At 42.3% G+C, this 23,195-nt stretch overlaps 1 protein-coding gene across 1 annotated transcript; it reads left to right on the forward strand.

The window, feature by feature from the left end:
* The first annotated feature begins 491 nt into the window (after window positions 1–491).
* Window positions 492–19,902, forward strand: LOC134654633 (nucleosome assembly protein 1-like 1). The gene is made up of 9 exons (XM_063510107.1): window positions 492–614; window positions 993–1,104; window positions 5,630–5,837; window positions 6,423–6,586; window positions 9,412–9,542; window positions 10,646–10,806; window positions 12,044–12,232; window positions 17,036–17,158; window positions 19,075–19,902. Exons 2-9 carry the CDS (start codon window positions 1,001–1,003, stop codon window positions 19,132–19,134), a joined length of 1,140 nt encoding a protein of 379 aa, XP_063366177.1. The 5' UTR covers window positions 492–614; window positions 993–1,000; the 3' UTR covers window positions 19,135–19,902.
* Window positions 19,903–23,195: the final 3,293 nt, after the last annotated feature.

Below are 23,195 nucleotides of genomic sequence, written 5' to 3' on the forward strand. Positions count from 1 at the left end.
TTAAAAATGTATAGAATGGTAAATGATATTAGCCTAGCTGGTCAACCAAATCTTGTCAGTAAAAAAAGGCGCAAAATTTAAATTTTCTATGGGACGAATCCCTTTGCGCCTACATTTTTCAAATTTGCCGCCTTTTTCTACAGTCAAGATCTGGTTGACCAAGATAGAAAAGGTCCAAATTATAATAAAAAGGTCACTGGAAAATTAAACAATGGAAATAAACTAATCCCAAATAATAAATTATTTTATAAGAAAGGGACAATGTTTATAAATGACTAAAATCATGGGACTCGATCCGAACTATGATTCGGACCTTTACGAAATGACAGGAAACTTTTATATAAAATATATTATATACATTTTTAATGATTTGATTGTTATTTTTTATTGATTTTGATGACTCAATTATAAATTACAAATAACGGTTTTCAGTTTTTCGTATATGGATTGCCATAACTTCGTTACTTCCGGGCAATTTCATTCGCTCCAATTCCAATCATCCGTTCATTTCATTCACTTTGTGCCAATCACATTGTCTCTCGCTTTGCTGCCGTTTGATTTCTCAGTTCACGCACCGCCATCTTTCTTTTCCAACCAATTTTGTCTGCAGCGAGGTACGTTGATATTTCAAATAAATTGTATTAAAATAGTTTAAGTGATCATTGATTGAACATATAGTTTCCTGTGTAATTCGTGAACTCTTGTAAGTATGTAATGACGGTTCCTTTTGCCTAATATCAGCATGGAACGTCTTCAGCCATGTGGTCGGTCGTCGAACCGAAATTGGTTTTATATGTACTGCGCACTATGTTTTCAGAGATGAGATCTTATGAATAGCCCGCATGTTCCATTGTATAAATGGTTATTTTGCTTTTTGATTGTCTGTTAATTAATGACACTGACATGTGTATAGAAATATATATTGTTTTTTCTAGCCGGCACATCGTTTTGTTTCAACGTGGCGGCAAACTTAACTTTTGGTGTTGTTTTAGGAGAAACCATGGGTACTGTTGAGCGTGCTGGTGATGCGACCTCGGAGGTGGAGTCCGGCGAGGAGGAGGAGATTGTTGGTGGTGGTGAACTGGCGCAGCACCTCATGAAAAGGTCAGTCCATGTTTAGAGGTTATGTTCTTTGTTGAACGTTCCATGTAGTTCCTTTTTAGTTCTCGTAGTTAGACATGTGGGATAACCTGTGCAGGATATCCTTTTATGGGAATCCCCATGAATCACTTAATAAATTCACCAATGAAAAATGGCAATAACTTTTGTTTTTAGATAGCCAATAACTTATCTAAATGACCTGAACTCATATACCTAATGAGTTAATGTCAGGTGGGGTAAGTTAAAAAAAGTTATTTCGCTCCGGGCAAGAGGAACAGTATTAGGAATCCCTATGTTTATCTTACTCCATCTAACGTTACATACATCTTTTGCCCTGTGAGGCACCTTTATAAGTGCTTCTGATGTACAACAAAGCAGAGCGGTACTTCACTATTACTACATAGTATAAAACAAAGTCGCTTCCCTGTCTGTCTGTATGCTTAGATCTTTAAAACTACGCAACGGATTTTGATGCGGTTTTTTTAAATAGATAGAGTAATTCAAGAGGAAGGTTTATGTATAATTTGTTAACCCGTGCAAAGCAGGGTCGGTCACTAGTTTCTTATAAATGACATGCATGGTAGTAAGACCATGCTTCCCCGTCACACGTTCAAACTTTAATTTAATGTGTCATGTGACCTGAATACTCATCCAATGAGTAATGATCTTAATTTAGGCAGGAATGATTCAAGAAGCTGTATCAGTTAAACTAAGTTCTGGTTATTTAACTTTTCAGTAGAATTACTTATAAATTGTGTTGCTTGACTAAGATTACTTTGAACTACTTTGAAGATGGTTTTACAACACTTAATCTTTTTTTCTCATAATTTCAACTTTCTATATTCAAATAGATTTAAGGTGATTGGACATTAAAGGTTTCTTTATTGTTTGCATATCTAACAGTAGGTGAAACGAAACTCTTTTCTGGTTTTATAAGGATTTATGATGCTGTTCATTTCATACAAAGTGAGGTCTAATGTTCCAAGTTTCACTGATTTAACTTCTCAAATGACTGATTTAATTTCTTTTACCTAATAAGGGGGACAGATGTGTCAAAGTAGGGCTGCCATCTCTAAATTCGCCGAACCTGGACAAAGACTTAAAAAACCTGGACAAAATCGCATTTTTCCCCGGACGTGTCCGAAAATAATATTATTTAAAAAACAATAGCTTTATTTTTCATTCTAAAAAGAACACTTTGAAAACCCCCCGGACAGCCCCCAAACTAGGACAAATCTGGGGAAACCCGGACTGATGGCAGCCCTAGTTGCTGGCTCTATAGGTAGATGAGGATTCATTTTGTTAACTGCTTGAGACCTACAAATGTAGGTCCAACAGGTCCTTTACATGTTACGTAAAATTTTCCATGACAATGTATGGCTTCATAAGTATGATTCCCACTGAATGGGCGAAGTCGGAGCGCATTTTACATTACATTTGTACGGCCGCAAGCTAGTCGGCTCCTTGCGGTAAATCGTACAATAATTAATAAAGTTATCAAATATTTAAAAAAAGTTTTATTAGTAAATATATTTAAAACCATGTGTACATGTCTAAAAACACGTGCTTACTACGCACGAAAGCATGCTACTATGGAGCACGCCTAAAATAGCATACCCTACATACCTCTGCTGACCTTGAAATATTTTATAGGTCGATCATCTTTTCAATATGCCTACTAATTCTACAGACGAATTAGCATAGCTACTGCAGAACAATAAGAACAATAATCTTGTTCAGACTTAAACGTAAGGTCAATGACCCGACGATGATTCATTTCATGCTCTAGTTGAAACTCAATCTAGCATGGAAATGAAATCACTATCTTGTCTTCATCTAGCCGATTTATAAGCGCACGGTGTAATTATCCCAGATAAGATATCAATAGAAGATAAAAATAAACAATTATATCAATTAGAGTAGGTCTTAGTTAACTACTAGACTTTTATAGTTGTATTTTTAAACAGCATGTAATGTTTTATTTTGTTTTAAAACTTACTTGATTAAATAAAATATATACCTACATAGTTATAAAAAAATAACAAGCCTGCATTTTTTAAAGTAAGGGGGGGGGGCGGGGCGGGGGGGCTTTACCCAGCAGAACACAAAACAGTAATTAAAAATATCTTCCAAGTCTTTTATAATCAATATTGTTAAAAGGGTGTTTTTTTTTCTTGTTACACATTGCCATGGTTACGTCAGTCACCCTTCAAAATCATGTCATTTTAGTTATAGTAACCTACTTGTATTCTAACACCCAAGCCATTACGGAATAAGGGCTATAATCACAAAACAGAATAACAAAATTGACAATCCCCACAAAAAAAAACTTGATTTTATACAGAATTTCTAAAAAATCTACTAAAGTAACACTTCATTAACTTAGCGACCTAAAGTACAATATAAAATGAAAAAGCTGTAGAGGTACATATTGATAGATTTCCACCATAGTCTTTCTTAGAAAAAAAATTAGCTATCATGACTTGGCACTTGAAAAAACCGGCCAAGTGCGAGTCGGACTCGCGCACGGAGGGTTCCGCACCATCAACAAAAAATAGAGCAAAACAAGCAAAAAAAAAAACGGTCACCCATCCAAGTACTGACCCCGCCCGACGTTGCTTAACTTCGGTCAAAAATCACGTTTGTTGTATGGGAGCCCAACTTAAATCTTTATTTTATTCTGTTTTTAGTATTTGTTGTTATAGCGGCAACAGAAATACATCATCTGTGAAAATTTCAATTGTCTAGCTATCACGATTCGTGAGATACAGCCTGGTGACAGACGGACGGACGGACAGCGGAGTCTTAGGGTCCCGTTTTTACCCTTTGGGTACGGAACCCTGAAAAGTCTAGCCTTGCTAGTTTTCCATCATTGTTTGCTTCACCTTGAACTGAAAGTGCGTAAATGATAAATGAGTGGGTTAATGACTGATTGAAGAATTAATCATTCTTACTTTATAATTATCTTGAGTTGGTTCTATAAGTGATTCTTAAGTAGTGCATACCTATTAATCATTTCTGAAAAACGTTAAATAACCCGTAGGGATGGGATTACTGATGGGTCGCTGGAGTTTCCAATAATTGCGAAATTTCCACATGGTATAATTTCGGAAACTTGTATTTTTTATGGATAACGAAAAATTCGGCAACGTGTACAGTAGGTACATCTAAATGTGTGTGAGATGATAGTTTGCAATCTAGTATAATCACGCTGCAATCGTAGTTTTTCTTATGCTGGATATTTACGCGCCGCCAAAGAAGTTAAACAGCCCTACCCCGATTGTTTACATCGTAAAACACGATTGGCCTTATTTTTTAAGAGGGAATACGTTCTTGACCTTATTTGCTGTAGGAAACTCGATAAAGACATTAAAAGAGAAGATAAACAAAATAAAATCGTGGTAGCTCCTCGAAAAGTTTTATTTCAGGAAACACATTCTTTTAGCCTACACAAGTTTGGTGTAGAGACTACTTCAGCGTGATTTTGTTCTCTAAGAGTTGAATATGGTCGCTATACTTACTCAACCTCATATCTGCAACAATCATTTGATGGAAATGTCGCTTTTCTTTCATTCGGAATACGGGTGCTTTTGTCATCAAATGAGTGTTGCAGATACGAGGTTGAGTAAGTATAGCGGCGATATGTAGGTCATATTGAGCAACTTTTACTTTGGACTTTGGAGGCAACCGCGTACCACGAAAAAAACAACGAAATATATGAGTAGGAGGTTTCTTTTTTCGTTTTCTGGGGTGGCTCCATAGTAAAAGTTTTGTTAGTGTAGTGTAGTTTAGTGTTTTGTAGTTGTATGGTGGTAGCATGGTATGGTATATACATGGGTGGATCAACTATTTCTTGTTGTTATCCTGTCCAGTCAGCCAAGAGACAATAGTAGCATAGTTTGTTAGAAGACATTGTAATTTTAATTTTAATTTATTTTAATGTAATTGTACTTTTTAAATTTGTTGATATGTATTATTTTAATGTTAATGTGACTTTCGTATTTTTTTTTTTTTTATGTTTTTATGTATGGGTATCATTGCCTGAAATAAAAGATTTGATTGATTGATTGATTGTACACCAACTTCTTCTGACACGCTTGCTAGACAACCCTCAATGGAAAGGGTTTATAAGTATCACAAAAAAGCGTGTTTGGTGAATTTAGATGCCTAAAAATCAGGTTTTAAAGAGTGACCCAGGAGAACGTAACCACGGCAACGAGCGACAAGTTGATTCACCCTCTCTCTCTCTCTCTCTCTTTAGCCCTTTTCTACCCTTCGGGTGTAGGCCTCCTTCATTTTTCGCCATTCCTCACGATTCTGTGCAACCTGGAGCCATTTCATCCCTGCAGTCCTTTTGATGTCATCTTCCCAGCGCATATTGGGTCTACTTGGAGGACGTTCTTCCCCCCATGGTCGCCACTCGAGTATTCGTTTACTCCACGAGTCGGTCTTTCGTGTCATATGATTCACCCATATGTCAAAATCACTCTGTATAGGCCAACACTAAATGTATTAACCCTTGTTACAGTGGCATGACCCGCGGCGAGATGCTAGCGGCCATCACCAACCGCATCCACGCGGAGGCCATAGCGTCGCTCCCTCCCAACGTGAGACGGCGGGTTCGGGCGCTCCGGGCGCTCCAGAAGGAATTCGTCGACGTCGAGTCCAAGTTCTACAGCGAGGTGCACCAGTTGGAGTGCAAATATGAGAAGCTGTACAAGCCATTGTTTGAGAAGGTAGGTTACTCAAACCACGAATATTATGCGGGCTGTACACACTCGTCGAGTCTTGGACTTGACACTGCTCCGATCCAACCGGAGAAGCGCGAGATGAGGCAAGGAAGAGCGAGACGAGGAGGGAGCAGTATGTACAGACTTGTTATCGGCCTGTCTTGGGGTCTCTTGACGAGTGTGTACAGCCCGCATTAGTCTAGTTGCTCTGTCAACGTACGGAGATGAAAGCGCGCTTCGAGTTCTAAAGGACATTGATATCAGTCGTCAGTGTGTGTGTAAAGAGAAGATTCCTTCTAGACACATTTTACAATTTACATCTACATAGTTACCTAAAACTTTGACCATTAAGATGAAAGTCAAAATGTATTGACAAGTACCCTATAACCCTAATATCAACTAACCATTAGTATATATAAACAGCGCGCTCAATTCGTGAACGGTACGTACGAGCCTACGGATACCTTAGTAGTCGTTAAACTATTGTTACCAGTAAACTTTGATTCGTAAGGTAACATCATTGATTCGATCGAGCTTTCAATGATGCCTCATTCTATAACCCTAGAACTAACCATTAGTTTATCTAAACAGCGCGCTCAAATCGTGAACGGCGCCTACGAGCCTACGGACAACGAGTGCCTGAACCCGTGGCGCGACGAGACTGAGGAGGAGGAGTTAGCCCGCGCCGTGCAGCAGGCCGCGCTCACCGACGGCGAGGACAAGAAAGACGGGGAGGCGGCCAAACCGCCCGCTGAGTAAGTGCCATAACCGTGACTATTCTAAAACACCCACATTGGTTGGGCCGTAAAATAGTGAACGGCTCGTAGTCTATGGACAACGAGTGCCTGAACCCGTGGCGCGACGAGACGGGTTATTCCCACTAGTTACCACCAAGTTGTTACCAGTGGTAACTACTGGGAATAAAAATTCCCAGTAGTTACCACTAAACCGAGTTGGTGGTAACTACTGGGAATAATTTTTCCCAGTAGTTACCAGTGGTAAAAGAATTCCCAGTAGTTACCACTGGTAACATTGGTGGTAACTAGTGGGAATAAACGAGGAGTTAGCTCGCGCCGTGCAGCAGGCCGCGCTCACCGACGGCGAGGACAAGAAAGACGGGGAGGCGGCCAAACCACCCGCTGAGTAAGTGCCATAACCATGACTATTCTAACACCCACATTGGTTGGGCCGTACAATAGTGATCGGCGCGTAGAGCCCACGGACAACGAGTGCCTGAACCCGTGGCGCGACGAGACGGGTTATTCCCACTAGTTACCACCAAGTTATTACCAGTGGTAACTACTGGGAATAATTTTTCCCAGTAGTTACCAGTGGTAAAAGATGGGAAAAAAATTCCCAGTAGTTACCACTGGTAACATTGGTGGTAACTAGTGGGAATAAACGAGGAGTTAGCTCGCGCCGTGCAGCAGGCCGCGCTCACCGACGGCGAGGACAAGAAAGACGGGGAGGCGGCCAAACCACCCGCTGAGTAAGTGCCATAACCATGACTATTCTAACACCCACATTGGTTGGGCCGTACAATAGTGATCGGCGCGTAGAGCCCACGGACAACGAGTGCCTGAACCCGTGGCGCGACGAGACGGGTTATTCCCACTAGTTACCACCAAGTTGTTACCAGTGGTAACTACTGGGAATAATTTTTCCCAGTAGTTACCAGTGGTAAAAGATGGGAAAAAAATTCCCAGTAGTTACCACTGGTAACATTGGTGGTAACTAGTGGGAATAAAGGAGGAGGAGTTGGCCCGCGCCGTGCAGCAGGCCGCGCTCACCGACGGCGAGGACAAGAAAGACGGGGAGGCGGCCAAACCGCCCGCTGAGTAAGTGCCATAACCGTGACTATTCTAAAACACCCACATTGGTTGGGCCGTAAAATAGTGAACGGCACGTAGAGCCCACGGACAACGAGTGCCTGAACCCGTGGCGCGACGAGACGGGTTATTCCCACTAGTTACCACCAAGTTGTTACCAGTGGTAACTACTGGGAATAATTTTTCCCAGTAGTTACCAGTGGTAAAAGATGGGAAAAGAATTCCCAGTAGTTACCACTGGTAACATTGGTGGTAACTAGTGGGAATAAACGAGGAGGAGTTAGCCCGCGCCGTGCAGCAGGCCGCGCTCACCGACGGCGAGGACAAGAAAGACGGGGAGGCGGCCAAACCGCCTGCTGAGTAAGTGGCACAACCATGACAATTCTAAAACACCCACATTGGTTGGGCCGTACAATAGTGAACGGCACGTAGAGCCTATGGACAACGAGTGCCTGAACCCGTGGCGCGACGAGACTGAGGAGGAGTTAGCCCGCGCCGTGCAGCAGGCCGCGCTCACCGACGGCGAGGACAAGAAAGACGGGGAGGCGGCCAAACCGCCCGCTGAGTAAGTGCCATAACCGTGACTATTCTAAACGCACACATTGGTTGGGCCGTAAAATAGTGAACGGCTCGTAGTCTATGGACAACGAGTGCCTGAACCCGTGGCGCGACGAGACGGGTTATTCCCACTAGTTACCACCAAGTTGTTACCAGTGGTAACTACTGGGAATTTTTTTACCACTGATAACTACTGGGAAAAATAATTCCCAGTAGTTACCACCAATATTTTGTTAGAGTTAAATACTATACCAGTGGTAAAAGATGGGGAAAAAAATTCCCAGTAGTTACCACTGGTAACATTGGTGGTAACTAGTGGGAATAAACGAAGACTTAGCTCGCGCCGTGCAGCAGGCCGCGCTCACCGACGGCGAGGACAAGAAAGACGGGGAGGCGGCCAAACCGCCCGCTGAGTAAAGTCTATTTTTTTATTCGGTAGACAGAAATGACAGTTAATAGTATGAAATGACATTTCATGTTCATACTATTAACTGTCATTTCAGTCTACCGAATAAAAAAATAGACTTTAAGTGCCATAACAATTCTAAAACAAGCTACCTCCGTTCTTTGGGCCGTAAAGAAATTGCTCATGACGAAGAGTTTAAGAACTTCGTATGATTCGGTGAAATCGCGTGTCGTCTCTTTAAAAAAAATTAGGGATATAGGGATGCTCCTACATGTCCAGGCTCTACATATATGAACGCTTTTTAAAACATTACGGCGTATAAGGAAAGGAATGGAAAGATTTGCGAGGTCCTGGTAGGCTTTTTAAGAACAACGCATGGATTGCGGAGGTTGCGGGTTCAAGTCCTGCCGGAAGCGTAACTTTTTCCATTTTTTCCTTTAATATAAAATTTGGAGTTTTGCTCGCAGACGTATCTGATTGTTAAACATTGATTACGGAAAAGGCTTCTTGAAACGCCCCAAATCTAGGGAGCTGCGAGATTGCAACTGTACTAAACTTGAGCGTGAACTGTCCTGAAGTTGTCGAGTTAGTATGATGGAGATACGACCTCGCCAAGCTTCGAGGCTACCTAAGTCAAATTTAGCAAAAACTTGTACATGATGACCTACTTATCACCAAGATCTGAATGCCATGAGGATCCAAACATGCATCACCAACTGAGGCTCCACACCACCCAAGCCCCTCTAACTTGTTTCAACATGTCTCATAACCAGCCGTACCGTTTCAGGCCCCCAATGGACCCCAACGTTAAAGGAGTGCCCGACTTCTGGTACACGATATTCAGAAACGTGTCCATGCTGTGCGAGATGATGCAGGAACATGACGAGCCTATCCTTAAGACCTTGCAGGATATTAAAGGTAAGGTTTTTACTTTAACTGCAGAGTAAATCACTACATAGTATAAAACAAAGTCGCTTCCCGCTGTCTGTCTGTCCCTATGTATGTTTAGATCTTTAAAACAACGCAACGGATTTTGATGCGGTTTTTAGGGTTCCGTAGCCAAATGGCAAAAAACGGAACCCTTATAGATTCGTCACATCTGTCTGTCTGTCCGTCCGTATGTTTTTTAATAGAGTGATTCAAGAGGAAGGTTTATGTATAATTTGTTAACCCGTGCGAAGCCGGGGCGGGTCGCTAGTGATATATAATTATCGAACGTGTAGACCCTAGCACAGCAGTGACGCAACGGTATCTCGCTCGAGAGGACTACCCGTCTTTTTCTCACAGTATTAATTCGAGAGGAATGTGTAGTCTAGTGCTAGGCCTACTTGTCTGCGCGTATAGACATACGTTGGGGCTGATGGCCAGGATTTGCGCTAATGTGGATGGCAGGTTGATGAAATGACGAAGGCAGCAGGTTCTTCGAATTAACTACATTTAATTCGGGATTTTACATTGTTTTTTACGTAAATTAAATATATAAAAAAATGAGAATTGGTTAAGACTGCGACCTGTAGAACAACCAGCATATATACATAAGCATTTTTGCCCAAGCTGAAATGGAGACTTCACATTCTACTTACCGAATACTAGAACTAATTTCTGTTGTCAAGTTGCACAAAGATCTTTTTGGGTAATTTAACATTGTCAAATTATCATATTCGATTTGTGCATGACAGAAGTTGCAATATATCTGCCAAACTACAGAGGTACGTTCAATTTCCGACGAGGTACAAAAGGTACATTAGGGGTACAATTCGCCATTAAAAACTGAGCGCAATCAGGTGGTGGTCCGGCTGTGGAGGATGAAGCCATCTAGGCTATGAAGACAGCAGTTTATTTATAATTTTTATACATACAGCATTGTATACAGAATTAGTTAAACCGCACATGATGACTACTTTATCACCAAGACCTGAATGCCATGATTATTCAACATGCACTACCAACTGAGGCCTAAAGCCTCCTTACCCACCCCAAAATTATACAAAACCCATACTAAAGTCCGGTTTAATTTCCAGTCCTAATGCACGAAGATCCGATCGGCTTTACGCTGGAGTTCCACTTCGCGCCTAACGACTATTTCACAAACACGGTGCTAACTAAGGAGTACTCCATGAAGTGCAAGCCTGATGAGGAGAACCCACTAGAATTTGAAGGCCCCGAAATCTATTCATGCAAGGTTTGTTTACATAAGTTGTAAAACGAAGTTGAACATTGGAGTAATTATTATGCCGGAACCACACTTCGCTATGCGTTATTTGTTATGCGACTACGCTGTATTCGCTCAAATATTTGTTATGTGAGCGAACAACAAACACGGCATCCACACTTCGTGCCGGTGTGCCAAACTTGGTGCCGGTGTGCCAAACATATGTGGTGCGTTTTGACTTTGAAAAGCGTAAGCGAGTGAATGAGTGAACGAAGTGTGGGCAGTCGAGACGCATATTCGGCTTATTCGTGTCCTTTGAAGTGTGTCAAAAAACCGACAGGTGGACGGATAGGCGTATTTGCTATTCGCGCTTATGCGTTATGCGGGCAAATATAGCAAATATAGACGAATGAACCCTCCACACTTCGTCGTATGCGGCCGAATAACGCGCATAACAAATAACGCATAGCGAAGTGTGGTTCCGGCATTAGAGATGCCACGAATATTCGGCAACTATTCGGTACTCGGCCTATTCGGCCACTTTGCCGAATATTCGGTATTCGAATATCTGTTGCACCTACCTAAAAAGAAAAATTACACAAAAATAACCAAAAAAACTAGATATATTTAATATTAAAATGTATTCTTGGAAAGTTGTTAAAACGTAGACCCTTTTTTGAGCATTTGTTGATTAATTTTATCATGGGTCTGATTTGATTGGCTCTAACTACATTCATTAATTCTGTTCAACAAAAAATATAATCTTAGCAAACGTGCTTTGTTGGCGAACAGTTTTCATAATAATTGTGACTCAAAATGTTCGCATGTCATGCCGAATATTCGGCGCTTCGGCCGAGAGAGGGGCCGAATATTCGGTATTCGGCCAAAACCACTATTCCGGGCATCTCTAGTAATTATCACTATATTTTTGTCCATACAACTCGTGGCTAAAGTAGGGACTCTGAGCACGAAGAATTTCGTACATCGACCGCCTGTCTTATCTCTTTACACGCGCATAATTATATCGCAGTGTCGCTCGCACAGTAACATTGGCTGGCATCATGAGCGTCACAGTCATATAATTACGTGCGTGCGATAGAGATAGGAAATGACGGGTCAATTTCAAAATATTGTGTGTTAAATGATGACAAACCTTACACCGATATCTGAATACATTGATGTTCAACATGCACTACCAACTGAGGCGACCATCCAGCTTCACCCCACCTCTCACACTTTCCATCCGCTACAACATAATTAATTCCAGGGCTGCGAAATCAACTGGAAAAAGGGGAAGAACGTGACAGTCAAGACGATAAAGAAGAAACAGAAACACAAGTCCCGTGGGTCTGTGCGCACGGTCACCAAGTCTGTGCAGGCGGACTCATTTTTCAACTTTTTCTCGCCGCCGGCCATGCCAGAGGACCCTAACTCCACTCTAGCGTCCGATATCCAGGTAAATACTTCTTTTTGACTAGTTTACCCTTAATCTGTCAGCTCTCACGGCTCATATATGAGCCAGAACCTTATGGTGACGTCATCATGGGATTCGACAGGTTAAGACAGTGCAGTTGTGCCAACGTTGCGTCCTGCAGTAGCCATAGAGTTGACTAGATGCTGACGCTAGCGTGAGGTGGCCCTTAATTTGACTGGAATAAGGGCGAGACTGACAGTAAAGACGATAAAGAAGCAGAAACACAAGTCCCGTGGGTCTGTGCGCACGGTCACCAAGTCTGTGCAGGCGGACTCATTCTTCAACTTCTTCCCCTTAACACAATGTAAAATTGTTTATGAATAAAATAAATAATAAAGGCAGTGCAGTTGTGCCAACGTTGCGTCCTGCAGTAGCCATAGAGTTGACTAGATGCTGACGCTAGCGTGTGGTGGCCCTTATTTGACTGGAATAAGGGCGAGACTGTGACAGTAAAGACGATAAAGAAGCAGAAACACAAGTCCCGTGGGTCTGTGCGCACGGTCACCAAGTCTGTGCAGGCGGACTCATTTTTCAACTTTTTCTCGCCGCCGGCCATGCCAGAGGACCCTAACTCCACTCTAGCGTCCGATATCCAGGTAAATACTTCTTTTTGACTAGTTTACCCTTAATCTGTCAGCTCTCACGGCTCATATATGAGCCAGAACGCTTATGGTGACGTCATCGTGGGATTCGACAGGTTAAGACAGTGCAGTTGTGCCAACGTTGCGTCCTGCAGTAGCCATAGAGTTGCCTAGATGCTGACGCTAGCGTGTGGTGGCCCTTAATTTGACTGGAATAAGGGCGAGACTGTGACAGTAAAGACGATAAAGAAGCAGAAACACAAGTCCCGTGGGTCTGTGCGCACGGTCACCAAGTCTGTGCAGGCGGACTCATTCTTCAACTTTTTCTCGCCGCCGGCCATGCCAGAGGACCCTAACTCCACTCTAGCGTCCGATATCCAGGTAAATACTTCTTTTTGACTAGTTTACCCTTAAGGCAGTGCAGTTGTGCCAACGTTGCGTCCTGCAGTAGCCATAGAGTTGACTAGATGCTGACGCTAGCGTGTGGTGGCCCTTAATTTGACTGGAATAAGGGCGAGACTGTGACAGTAAAGAAGCAGAAACACAAGTCCCGTGGGTCTGTGCGCACGGTCACCAAGTCTGTGCAGGCGGACTCATTCTTCAACTTTTTCTCGCCGCCGGCCATGCCAGAGGACCCTAACTCCACTCTAGCGTCCGATATCCAGGTAAATACTTCTTTTTGACTAGTTTACCCTTAAGGCAGTGCAGTTGTGCCAACGTTGCGTCCTGCAGTAGCCATAGAGTTGACTAGATGCTGACGCTAGCGTGTGGTGGCCCTTAATTTGACTGGAATAAGGGCGAGACTGTGACAGTAAAGAAGCAGAAACACAAGTCCCGTGGGTCTGTGCGCACGGTCACCAAGTCTGTGCAGGCGGACTCATTCTTCAACTTTTTCTCGCCGCCGGCCATGCCAGAGGACCCTAACTCCACTCTAGCGTCCGATATCCAGGTAAATACTTCTTTTTGACTAGTTTACCCTTAAGGCAGTGCAGTTGTGCCAACGTTGCGTCCTGCAGTAGCCATAGAGTTGACTAGATGCTGACGCTAGCGTGTGGTGGCCCTTAATTTGACTGGAATAAGGGCGAGACTGTGACAGTAAAGAAGCAGAAACACAAGTCCCGTGGGTCTGTGCGCACGGTCACCAAGTCTGTGCAGGCGGACTCATTTTTCAACTTTTTCTCGCCGCCGGCCATGCCAGAGGACCCTAACTCCACTCTAGCGTCCGATATCCAGGTAAATACTTCTTTTTGACTAGTTTACCCTTAAGGCAGTGCAGTTGTGCCAACGTTGCGTCCTGCAGTAGCCATAGAGTTGCCTAGATGCTGACGCTAGCGTGTGGTGGCCCTTAATTTGACTGGAATAAGGGCGAGACTGTGACAGTAAAGAAGCAGAAACACAAGTCCCGTGGGTCTGTGCGCACGGTCACCAAGTCTGTGCAGGCGGACTCATTCTTCAACTTTTTCTCGCCGCCGGCCATGCCAGAGGACCCTAACTCCACTCTAGCGTCCGATATCCAGGTAAATACTTCTTTTTGACTAGTTTACCCTTAAGGCAGTGCAGTTGTGCCAACGTTGCGTCCTGCAGTAGCCATAGAGTTGACTAGATGCTGACGCTAGCGTGTGGTGGCCCTTAATTTGACTGGAATAAGGGCGAGACTGTGACAGTAAAGAAGCAGAAACACAAGTCCCGTGGGTCTGTGCGCACGGTCACCAAGTCTGTGCAGGCGGACTCATTTTTCAACTTTTTCTCGCCGCCGGCCATGCCAGAGGACCCTAACTCCACTCTAGCGTCCGATATCCAGGTAAATACTTCTTTTTGACTAGTTTACCCTTAAGGCAGTGCAGTTGTGCCAACGTTGCGTCCTGCAGTAGCCATAGAGTTGCCTAGATGCTGACGCTAGCGTGTGGTGGCCCTTAATTTGACTGGAATAAGGGCGAGACTGTGACAGTAAAGAAGCAGAAACACAAGTCCCGTGGGTCTGTGCGCACGGTCACCAAGTCTGTGCAGGCGGACTCATTCTTCAACTTTTTCTCAACGCCTGCCATGCCAGAGGACCCTAACTCCACTCTAGCGTCCGATATCCAGGTAAATACTTCTTTTTGACTAGTTTACCCTTAATCTGTCAGCTCCCACGGCTCATATATGAGCCAGGACGCTTATGGTGACGTCATATCGTGGGATTCGACAGGTTAAGAGCCAACAGGAGCTGAGAATTAAATATTTTAGGTAAATATACCCGACTCGCTAACGGAAGCGACTCCTAAAACTAGTGCGATAAGGACAAGGCGAAAAATCCTCCGTAAAAATCTCAAATATCGAGGTTTCGTACTCGACTGTTTCCTCCTCCAAAACTTAACCAATCGTAACCAAATTTGGAAATCTAAATGATTATGAAATGATCTGTGTCGGACCGTTTTGCTTTTTTTGGCTAATTGATATCAGTTTTGAATACCACGCCTCTCATTGCGGCATAGTCAATTAGGCCATTTTGGCCATTTTTGAAGGGCTCTAGCGCCTTAAAAAACAAAAATATCAAAAAAATCAAAACGGTCCGACACAGATATTGACAATATTAATCTGTCTTAAAAAAATCATTGCTCTAGCTTCAAAACCCACGGAGGAAACAGTCGAGTACGTTTGTATGGAGAAATGACCACTCCTGTTGGCTCTTAAGGCAGTGCAGTTGTGCCAACGTTGCGTCCTGCAGTAGCCATAGAGTTGACTAGATGCTGACGCTAGCGTGAGGTGGCCCTTAATTTGACTGGAATAAGGGCGAGACCGTGACAGTAAAGACGATATGACCGATATATCAGCACAGTACGTTCAACGCCAAAGACCGATTAATCGGTCACAGACCACAGAGCAACATCCACCTACGTGCATATACATAAAGTTCAACTTCAGTGTTGACACTTCAATGATGTGGCGTCTGAGTGACAGCTTTTGTGTTTGACACGGCGTGTAAAAGGTTAAGGCCACTGTAGCGTCTTTTGAGCGTCCGCGTTTAGTCAGCGGTATGGAAAATGGCGTCGATGCGCAGTTGCGCCAACGTTGCTTCGAGCAGCAGCCATAAAATCTATTTTTTTATTCGGTAGACTGAAATGACAGTTCATAGTATGAACATAAAATGTCATTTCATACTAAGAAATGTCATTTTAGTCTACCGAATTAAAAAATAGACTTTAGAATTGACTAGACGCTGACGCTCGGGAGGTGCTAGTGTGAGGTGGCCCTTAATTCGACTGGAAGACGGACGAGAACGTGACAGTAAAGCCTATAAAGAAGATTTTTGTTTTTTTTTTTTGTTTTGTGTGCGATATCATAACCGTGGGACTTAAAAGTAGAACTATTTCGTTATTTACCATTTACATGAGTGTCCTGTATGTCCTATGGGTGTCAAATGTAGGCACAAAGAGGTAATATTTCTGCAACAAATTCTGAGCTAATACGGTCTGTCCTACCTAACTATACAATTTTTTGTAAATATCCAATTACATACAGCTATACTGTTTGAGTAAGGTCAAGTGAAGTAAATGCAACTATGGGATTATTGCGTCTCTCCGTTCTTTCTCGAATACGATTGGTCGAAACGCCCTCTACTATGCAACGTTTCATTTCCAAGTAGCTCAGGCATGAAACGTTGCATAGTAGTGGGCGTTTCGACCAATCGTATTCGAGAAAGAACGGAGAGACGCAATAATCCCATAGTTGCATTTACCTCATTTGACCTTACCTTTTTGAAAATCAACCCACTTGTTACTATCGTCCTTTATAAAGCCACATTTTTTTTGTTTTTGTGTAGTGGCCAATTGACAATATATCGAAACATCATAAAAAAATCAGGGGTAAGTTTTAGTAAGTGGGTAGTTAGACTAAATATGCCATTACTAACCACTATGTTCGGAGGTCGCGGGTTCAAACCCCGGCTCGTACCAATGAGTTTTTCGGAACTTATGTACGAAATATCATTTGATATTTACCAGTCGCTTTTCGGTGAAGGAAAACATCGTGAGGAAACCGGACTAATCCCAATAAGGCTTAGTTTACCCTCTGGGTTGGAAGGTCAGATGGCAGTCGCTTTCGTAAAAACTAGTGCCTACGCCAATTCCTGGGATTAGTTGCCAAGCGGACCCCAGGCTCCCATGAGCCGTGGCTAAAATGCCGGGACAACGCGAGGAAGAAGACTAACCACTATGTTCTGCAGGCGCTACTGACGGCGGACTTCGAGATCGGCCACTACATCCGCGAGCGCGTCGTGTCCCGCGCCGTGCTGCTGTACACGGGCGAGGGGCTCGACGACGATGATGATGATGATTACGAGGAGGAGGTACGCACTAGCACCGCTAAAGTGTCATTCAATAGAACTTGCTAACTATGTAAACACAAACCGGCCAAGTGCGAGTCGGACTCGCGCACGGAGGGTTCCGCACCATCAGCAAAAAATAGAGCAAAACAAGCAAAAAAACGGTCACCCATCCAAGTACTGACCCCGCCCGACGTTGCTTAACTTCGGTCAAAAATCACGTTTGTTGTATGGGAGCCCCACTTAAATCTTTATTTTATTCTGTTTTTAGTATTTGTTGTTATAGCGGCAACAGAAATACATCATCTGTGAAAATTTCAACTGTCTAGCTATCATGGTTCGTGAGATACAGCCTGGTGACAGACAGACGGACAGCGGAGTCTTAGTAATAGGGTCCCGTTTTTACCCTTTGGGTACGGAACCCTAAAAATTACTAGTAAATTGACATTTAGTGTCAATTTTAGTATGGCGGTTTGTTTACATAGCAAGTTCTATTGAATGACACTTTACAACACATCCAGGGGCCTTACCATGATGTCTTATTGCGATTCTGTTTAAGACCTAAACTGAATTGTTAAGGGACGGAGTTATGCGACTTGTAGCTCCGTCCTTTAGCAATTCAGTTTAGGTCCTAAACAGAATCGCTATAAGACATCATGGTAAGGCCTCAGGGGTCGAAAGACGCATTCCATGAGCTGTCCCGAATAAACGCATTTATTCAACGTTTCAATTGACTGAATATTGTATACATCTATTGAAAAAAAAACTATACCTGCAAAAATCGCGTTTAGTAAGAGACAACGGTAGACAATTTCGTAGAATGCTACTTATCTTGATACTTTCGAACCCTGAGCACGTTACATCTGTCATATTCATGTTGGAAGTTGGCTAGCACACTGAGAAAACATTTCCTACATTTCTCTTTATTTGTAAAAATCATGCTCAACTTAAACCATAAATAGTTTGCTATCGTTTTCTTTCAACAAAAAAGATTCATATGAGTCACGCGATCAGCAGTATTTTTGAATATCATGCCAGCTCATCGCGGTCTGGTCACGACACAACAAGCATTCACGCTTTCAATTGCTTCGGATAATGGTACTCCGTTCTTCATTGTAGCTTTTAAATTAGATATACTATGGCGTTCTATTAGGACCCATCCATAACACTAATCGATTGATTATCGGCGACGGTTACCCCTATTCATTTGACGGCCATAACATTGTGTATTAGGTTTCGTAGAGTAATAAATGACTGATGTTTCAAATACTTGCACTCGTGTAGTAAAAAGAAACTAGTTTTTGACTTCTGAAGCCTAATTCACAACATTAGTCGACTATGAATCTATTGGTGTAAAAAAATGTGAAGAATGCCGTTCGCCACATTTTTGCGTTTTTTATCGATCGATTGACTGATAATGTCAATTTATTATATTATAAGAATTTAAAGAATATTACAAGCCTATCTATATTCTATTAAGACTATTTATATTTACATTACAGCATAGTGAATTCTACAGCCATCTAGCTCCCATACGTTTTAGTTGCATGGTAGATTTTTCAAACGCTTACGTAGTTAGTTTTTAGTGGATTTTATTTTGTCCCCTTCCCTCCCTTGTTCAGACGAAGGTCCCTTATTTGTTTTGTTTTGCTTGAAAGTCATTCGCGGTAGCAACATACATAATAGATGGTATGCAGATTTTTTTAAAACCAGTTTTGTCTTGAGTTTTGAATGCTAGACAATGCCAAAAATGTTGAAAATTTAGGAGGAACTTGGAACTTATAATTGCATGTTTTTTTGCGATTTTGCCGTGTCGAAAATATCTACTGTGCCTAATTTACATACCATTTATTATGAGTTGAAAAAACTCGGAAGTGTCATGCGGTATCTACGTCTGGAGGCGGGCAGGGACCGGGACCAACGTCGGTGTTTGGTTTCAGGAGGATTCGTATTCCGACGAGGACTCTGGTACCGAGGAAGTCTCGGACGCGGACGACTGATGCGACCCCTAGCCTTATGTAGCACCGAGAGGCCTTTATGCGCACATATCTAGCACATATTTAGATACTAAACACTATATCGCCTAGCGACAAGTGATAGGCTGTTAATACTCTACAATGAACCCGGTAGAATTATAAATTCATAGTTAACGCCGCTAGATGTTATTAGGATATACTCGCGACCCTGATCTATGCATGGTTTATCCTCTGACCGGATAAATATGTAGTAGACCAACCGGTTGGCAGCTCGCGAGAGGTGCCTTAGATGCACGACTTTGCATGTCTGTTAAGATAAATTTATTGCATTTCTAGTTTATTTTATACAATAATTTCGTTTTTATTTATTATTATAATATTAATATGATAGTGTAGAGTGTATTTTTCTTTACTCGTTTTACATATTTGATTGTACTTTAAATTTTAATGTGATATTACGATTCACGAAGGCTATTAATGTTTTTTCTACTATGTATGAAATTAAGTGTCATTCCATCGTGAAGTTGTCGCCGTGCGACTGAATCTCTAGTGCCAAATGCATTTCTACTCGAGCATCGCAATACCTGTGATCTTTCTCTCAAAGATATATTTTAATAGTGACTTGACAATAGCTAGATCGATAGTCGTATAATTTATTTATGAAACTTTTTATTGAAGTTAGCATAATATCGTCAAGTGTAGCAGCTCGTCAGGTAGTTTTACATAATGGTTAGGTATGGCTTGTTTTGGCATGATGTCGCTAAAATGTCAATAAAAATTATATGCTTTTTATTCATGTGTTTTATTTTGGCTTGGTTCATATTTTGCATGCGTCCCCTGTCCGTTCGTGTGTTGAATGCTGTTGGCTGCAGAATTCACTTGCATAGTTACAAAAATAATAACAAAAGGTAATATTTAAATATTTGTTCTTTAACTATTATTGATATATATTTTTTCTAGACAAAATTAGATTCTCTTTATCACTCTGTTTTCTCATGCTGTTAGCCTTTTGATCGCCATTTGTCACTTTAAAATTTCACGCACACGCCAACATTATTAGTGAAAACCAGGGACCCGCCCGCTATCCCTTATAGAGGGTTTTGTAAGGGTATTGCATAAGGCTTAACTCACCATACCCTTTGCCAGACGATACCCTTTCATTAAGCCTTTAAAACCCTTATATAAAGCTAGCCCATTTGAGTAATCGGTAGCCCAATACCCTTACAAAACCCTTATCATCCGCTCCGCATATGGCTTATAAGGGCTACCCTTATACCCTTATATAAGGGAAGCCCTTTCAGCATATAAGCGTGCTAATTTAAACCGTCTAACTTGTTCATAAAACACACATTACTTCGAATCCGAGCGATCGTCGGCGACGCCGGTTTGATGTGAGCGGCTTTCGCGCGCTTCCAAATGATCGAAGCCGCTCTTGTTGAAATACGGTTCAATTTTCAATGGCAAAGAGTTGTGATTGGTTGTTGCTTTTCTCTGGTCGAGCGCATCGTCACGGCGCCTTAGTCTTAGACACGTGCCGATGTTATCAATAACTCCCGTTGCAAATAATATACCTATTGCTACTGATTCCGAATCAAACTTAGAATAAAAAAAAAACCTACGATGCCAAAACCGAAAGTTGACGCCGTTCACCGGTATTTTATATGTATATGACTAGCTGTTGCCCGCGACTTTTTACGCGTGGATTTGTATATTGGTGGTTATATATTCTACATTAGCTAAGAACATTATGCAGCAAACAAAAGATAGCAGTAGGGACGGTTAATCATTTGTTAATTAGGTATTCTTCAACGCATGAGATTTGTCTTTCACAACCTGGCTACGATGTTTCAAGCCACAAACTGAATAAAATTGTCATAATCCCTCTCAACTCCCAGAAGATTTTCAAGACCACTATTTAATAAATCCTACTAACTACTTATTAACCGCTTTAAAAAAAAGGAGGTTCTCAGTTTGACCCGTATGTATGTATATTTATTTGTTCGCGATTATCTCGCGTTTGGCTGAACCGATTTTGATCCGGTTTTCAGAAAAGTGTTTGTTACATTCTGAAGAAGGTTTTAGTATACATAGATCTGAGCTGATGCTGAACCCTGGCTGTTCCTAGTGGAACTCAGGTTTGGTGCAACATAGGCAGGCTGTTTTGGGCATCCGACACGCCTTGATGAGAACTTGGGAGAGCGGTACCTACCCAAGATAGAGCTGATGCTGAACCCTGGATGTACCTAGTGGAACTCAGGTTTGGTGCAACATAGGCCCACGCTATTTTGGTCATCCGTCACCTCTTGATGAACACTTGGGAGAGCAGTACCCAAGATAGAGCTGATCCTGTACCCTGGCTGTACCTAGTGGAACTCAGGGTTGGTGCAACATAGGCCCAAGCTATTTTGGTCATCCGTCACATCTTGATGAGCACTTGGGAGAGCAGTACCCAAGATAGAGCTGATGCTGAACCCTGGCTGTACCTAGTGGAACTCAGGTTTGGTACAACGTAGGCCCACGCTATTTTGGGCATTCGTCACATCTTGATGAGCACTTGGGAGAGCAGTACCCAAGATAGAGCTGATGCTGAACCCTGGCTGTACCTAGTGGAACTCAGGTTTGGTGCAACATAGGCCCACGCTATTTTGGTCATCCGTCACATCTTGATGAGCACTTGAGAGAGCAGTACCCAAGATAGAGCTGATGCTGAACCCTGGCTGTACCTAGTGGAACTCAGGTTTGGTGCAACATAGGCCAACGCTATTTTGATCATCCGTCATATCTTGATGAGCACTTGGGAGAGCAGTACCCGAAATAAAGCTGATGCTGAACCCTGGCTGTGCCTAGTGGAACTCAGGTTTGTTGCAACATAGGCCCACGCTATTTTGGTCATCCGTCACATCTTGATGAGCACTTGGGAGAGCAGTACCCGAAAAAGAGCTGATGCTGAACCCTGGCTGTACCTAGTGGAACTCAGGTTTGTTGCAACATAGGCCCACGCTATTTTGGTCATCCGTCACATCTTGATGAGCACTTGAGAGAGCAGTACCCAAGATAGAGCTGATGCTGAACCCAGGATGTACCTAGTGGAACTCAGGTTTGGTGCAATATATGCCCACGCTATTTTGGTCATCCGTCACATCTTGATGAGCACTTGGGAAAGCAGTACCTAAGATAGAGCTGATGCTGAACCCTGGCTATACCTAGTGGAACTCAGGTTTGGTGCAACATAGACACACTTTGTTTTGGTTAACCGACTTGTCGTCGTGTGCCTATGTTGCAGAGTTCCACTAGGTGGGTCGATCAACTTTTTTCAAACCGCCTGCGGTTTCCAGAAAAGTGCTTGTTACAGTCTGGAGAAGGTTTGAAAACCCAATCGGACCCGGTAGGTGGCGATGCTATCGGTATACCTACCAACAAATTTAAGTTGCTGAAATCGATTTAGATAAAATAGTGGGAGTGGGAGTCGGACTCGGACTGGGACTGGGAATGGGAGTGGGACTGGGACTGGAAGTGGGAGTGGCAGTGGGAGTGGGAGCAATATATGTACATACAAATCGTTTGGCACCGAAATGTCATAGTGTGTTTTGTCGCGATTATCATCGAGTTAGGCCATCACCAACATTAGTAGGTAGTTACTTACTAGCCCAAAACTAAATGGAGAGCTTAACAAACTATTATTTTAGCCCAAAACCTGAAGTAAATGAAGTACCTATCACTAAAAATTAAAAAATAAAATAAATAAAAGAGAATAAAAAATTAAAAATAAACAAAAAGAAAACCAAAACATAATAACTTAATAGATACTGAATTACACTAAAACTAAGTGGAGAGCCTAACAAACTAGTATTTTAGCCCAAAACCTAAAATAACTTAAGTACTTATCACTAAAAAGTAAAAAATAAAATAAATAAATAAAATAAACAAAAAGAAAACCAAAACAAAATAACGTAATATAATTTCTTTAAAAAAAGCCTTCAATAAACCAACCCACTGAAAAGCACAAAATAATTTTTATATGGCACCCCTATACGTGTCCAGTCCCTATCCTGTCGTTAACCAAATTTCTGCCAAAAAGTAATTAA

This window comes from Cydia amplana, chromosome 15 (assembly GCF_948474715.1).
Source record: "Cydia amplana chromosome 15, ilCydAmpl1.1, whole genome shotgun sequence".
Lineage (NCBI taxonomy): Eukaryota > Metazoa > Arthropoda > Insecta > Lepidoptera > Tortricidae > Cydia > Cydia amplana.

What these genes read in the sequence shown, in the direction of transcription:
- LOC134654633 (XM_063510107.1), top strand. Translation starts at nt 1,001, where the DNA reads ATGGGTACTGTTGAGCGTGCTGGTGATGCGACCTCGGAGGTGGAGTCC. An exon ending in CCGAAATCTATTCATGCAAG is followed by an intron (nt 10,807 to 12,043) that starts GTTTGTTTACAT and finishes AATTAATTCCAG; the next exon opens with GGCTGCGAAATCAACTGGAA. An exon ending in CTCTAGCGTCCGATATCCAG is followed by an intron (nt 12,233 to 17,035) that starts GTAAATACTTCT and finishes TATGTTCTGCAG; the next exon opens with GCGCTACTGACGGCGGACTT.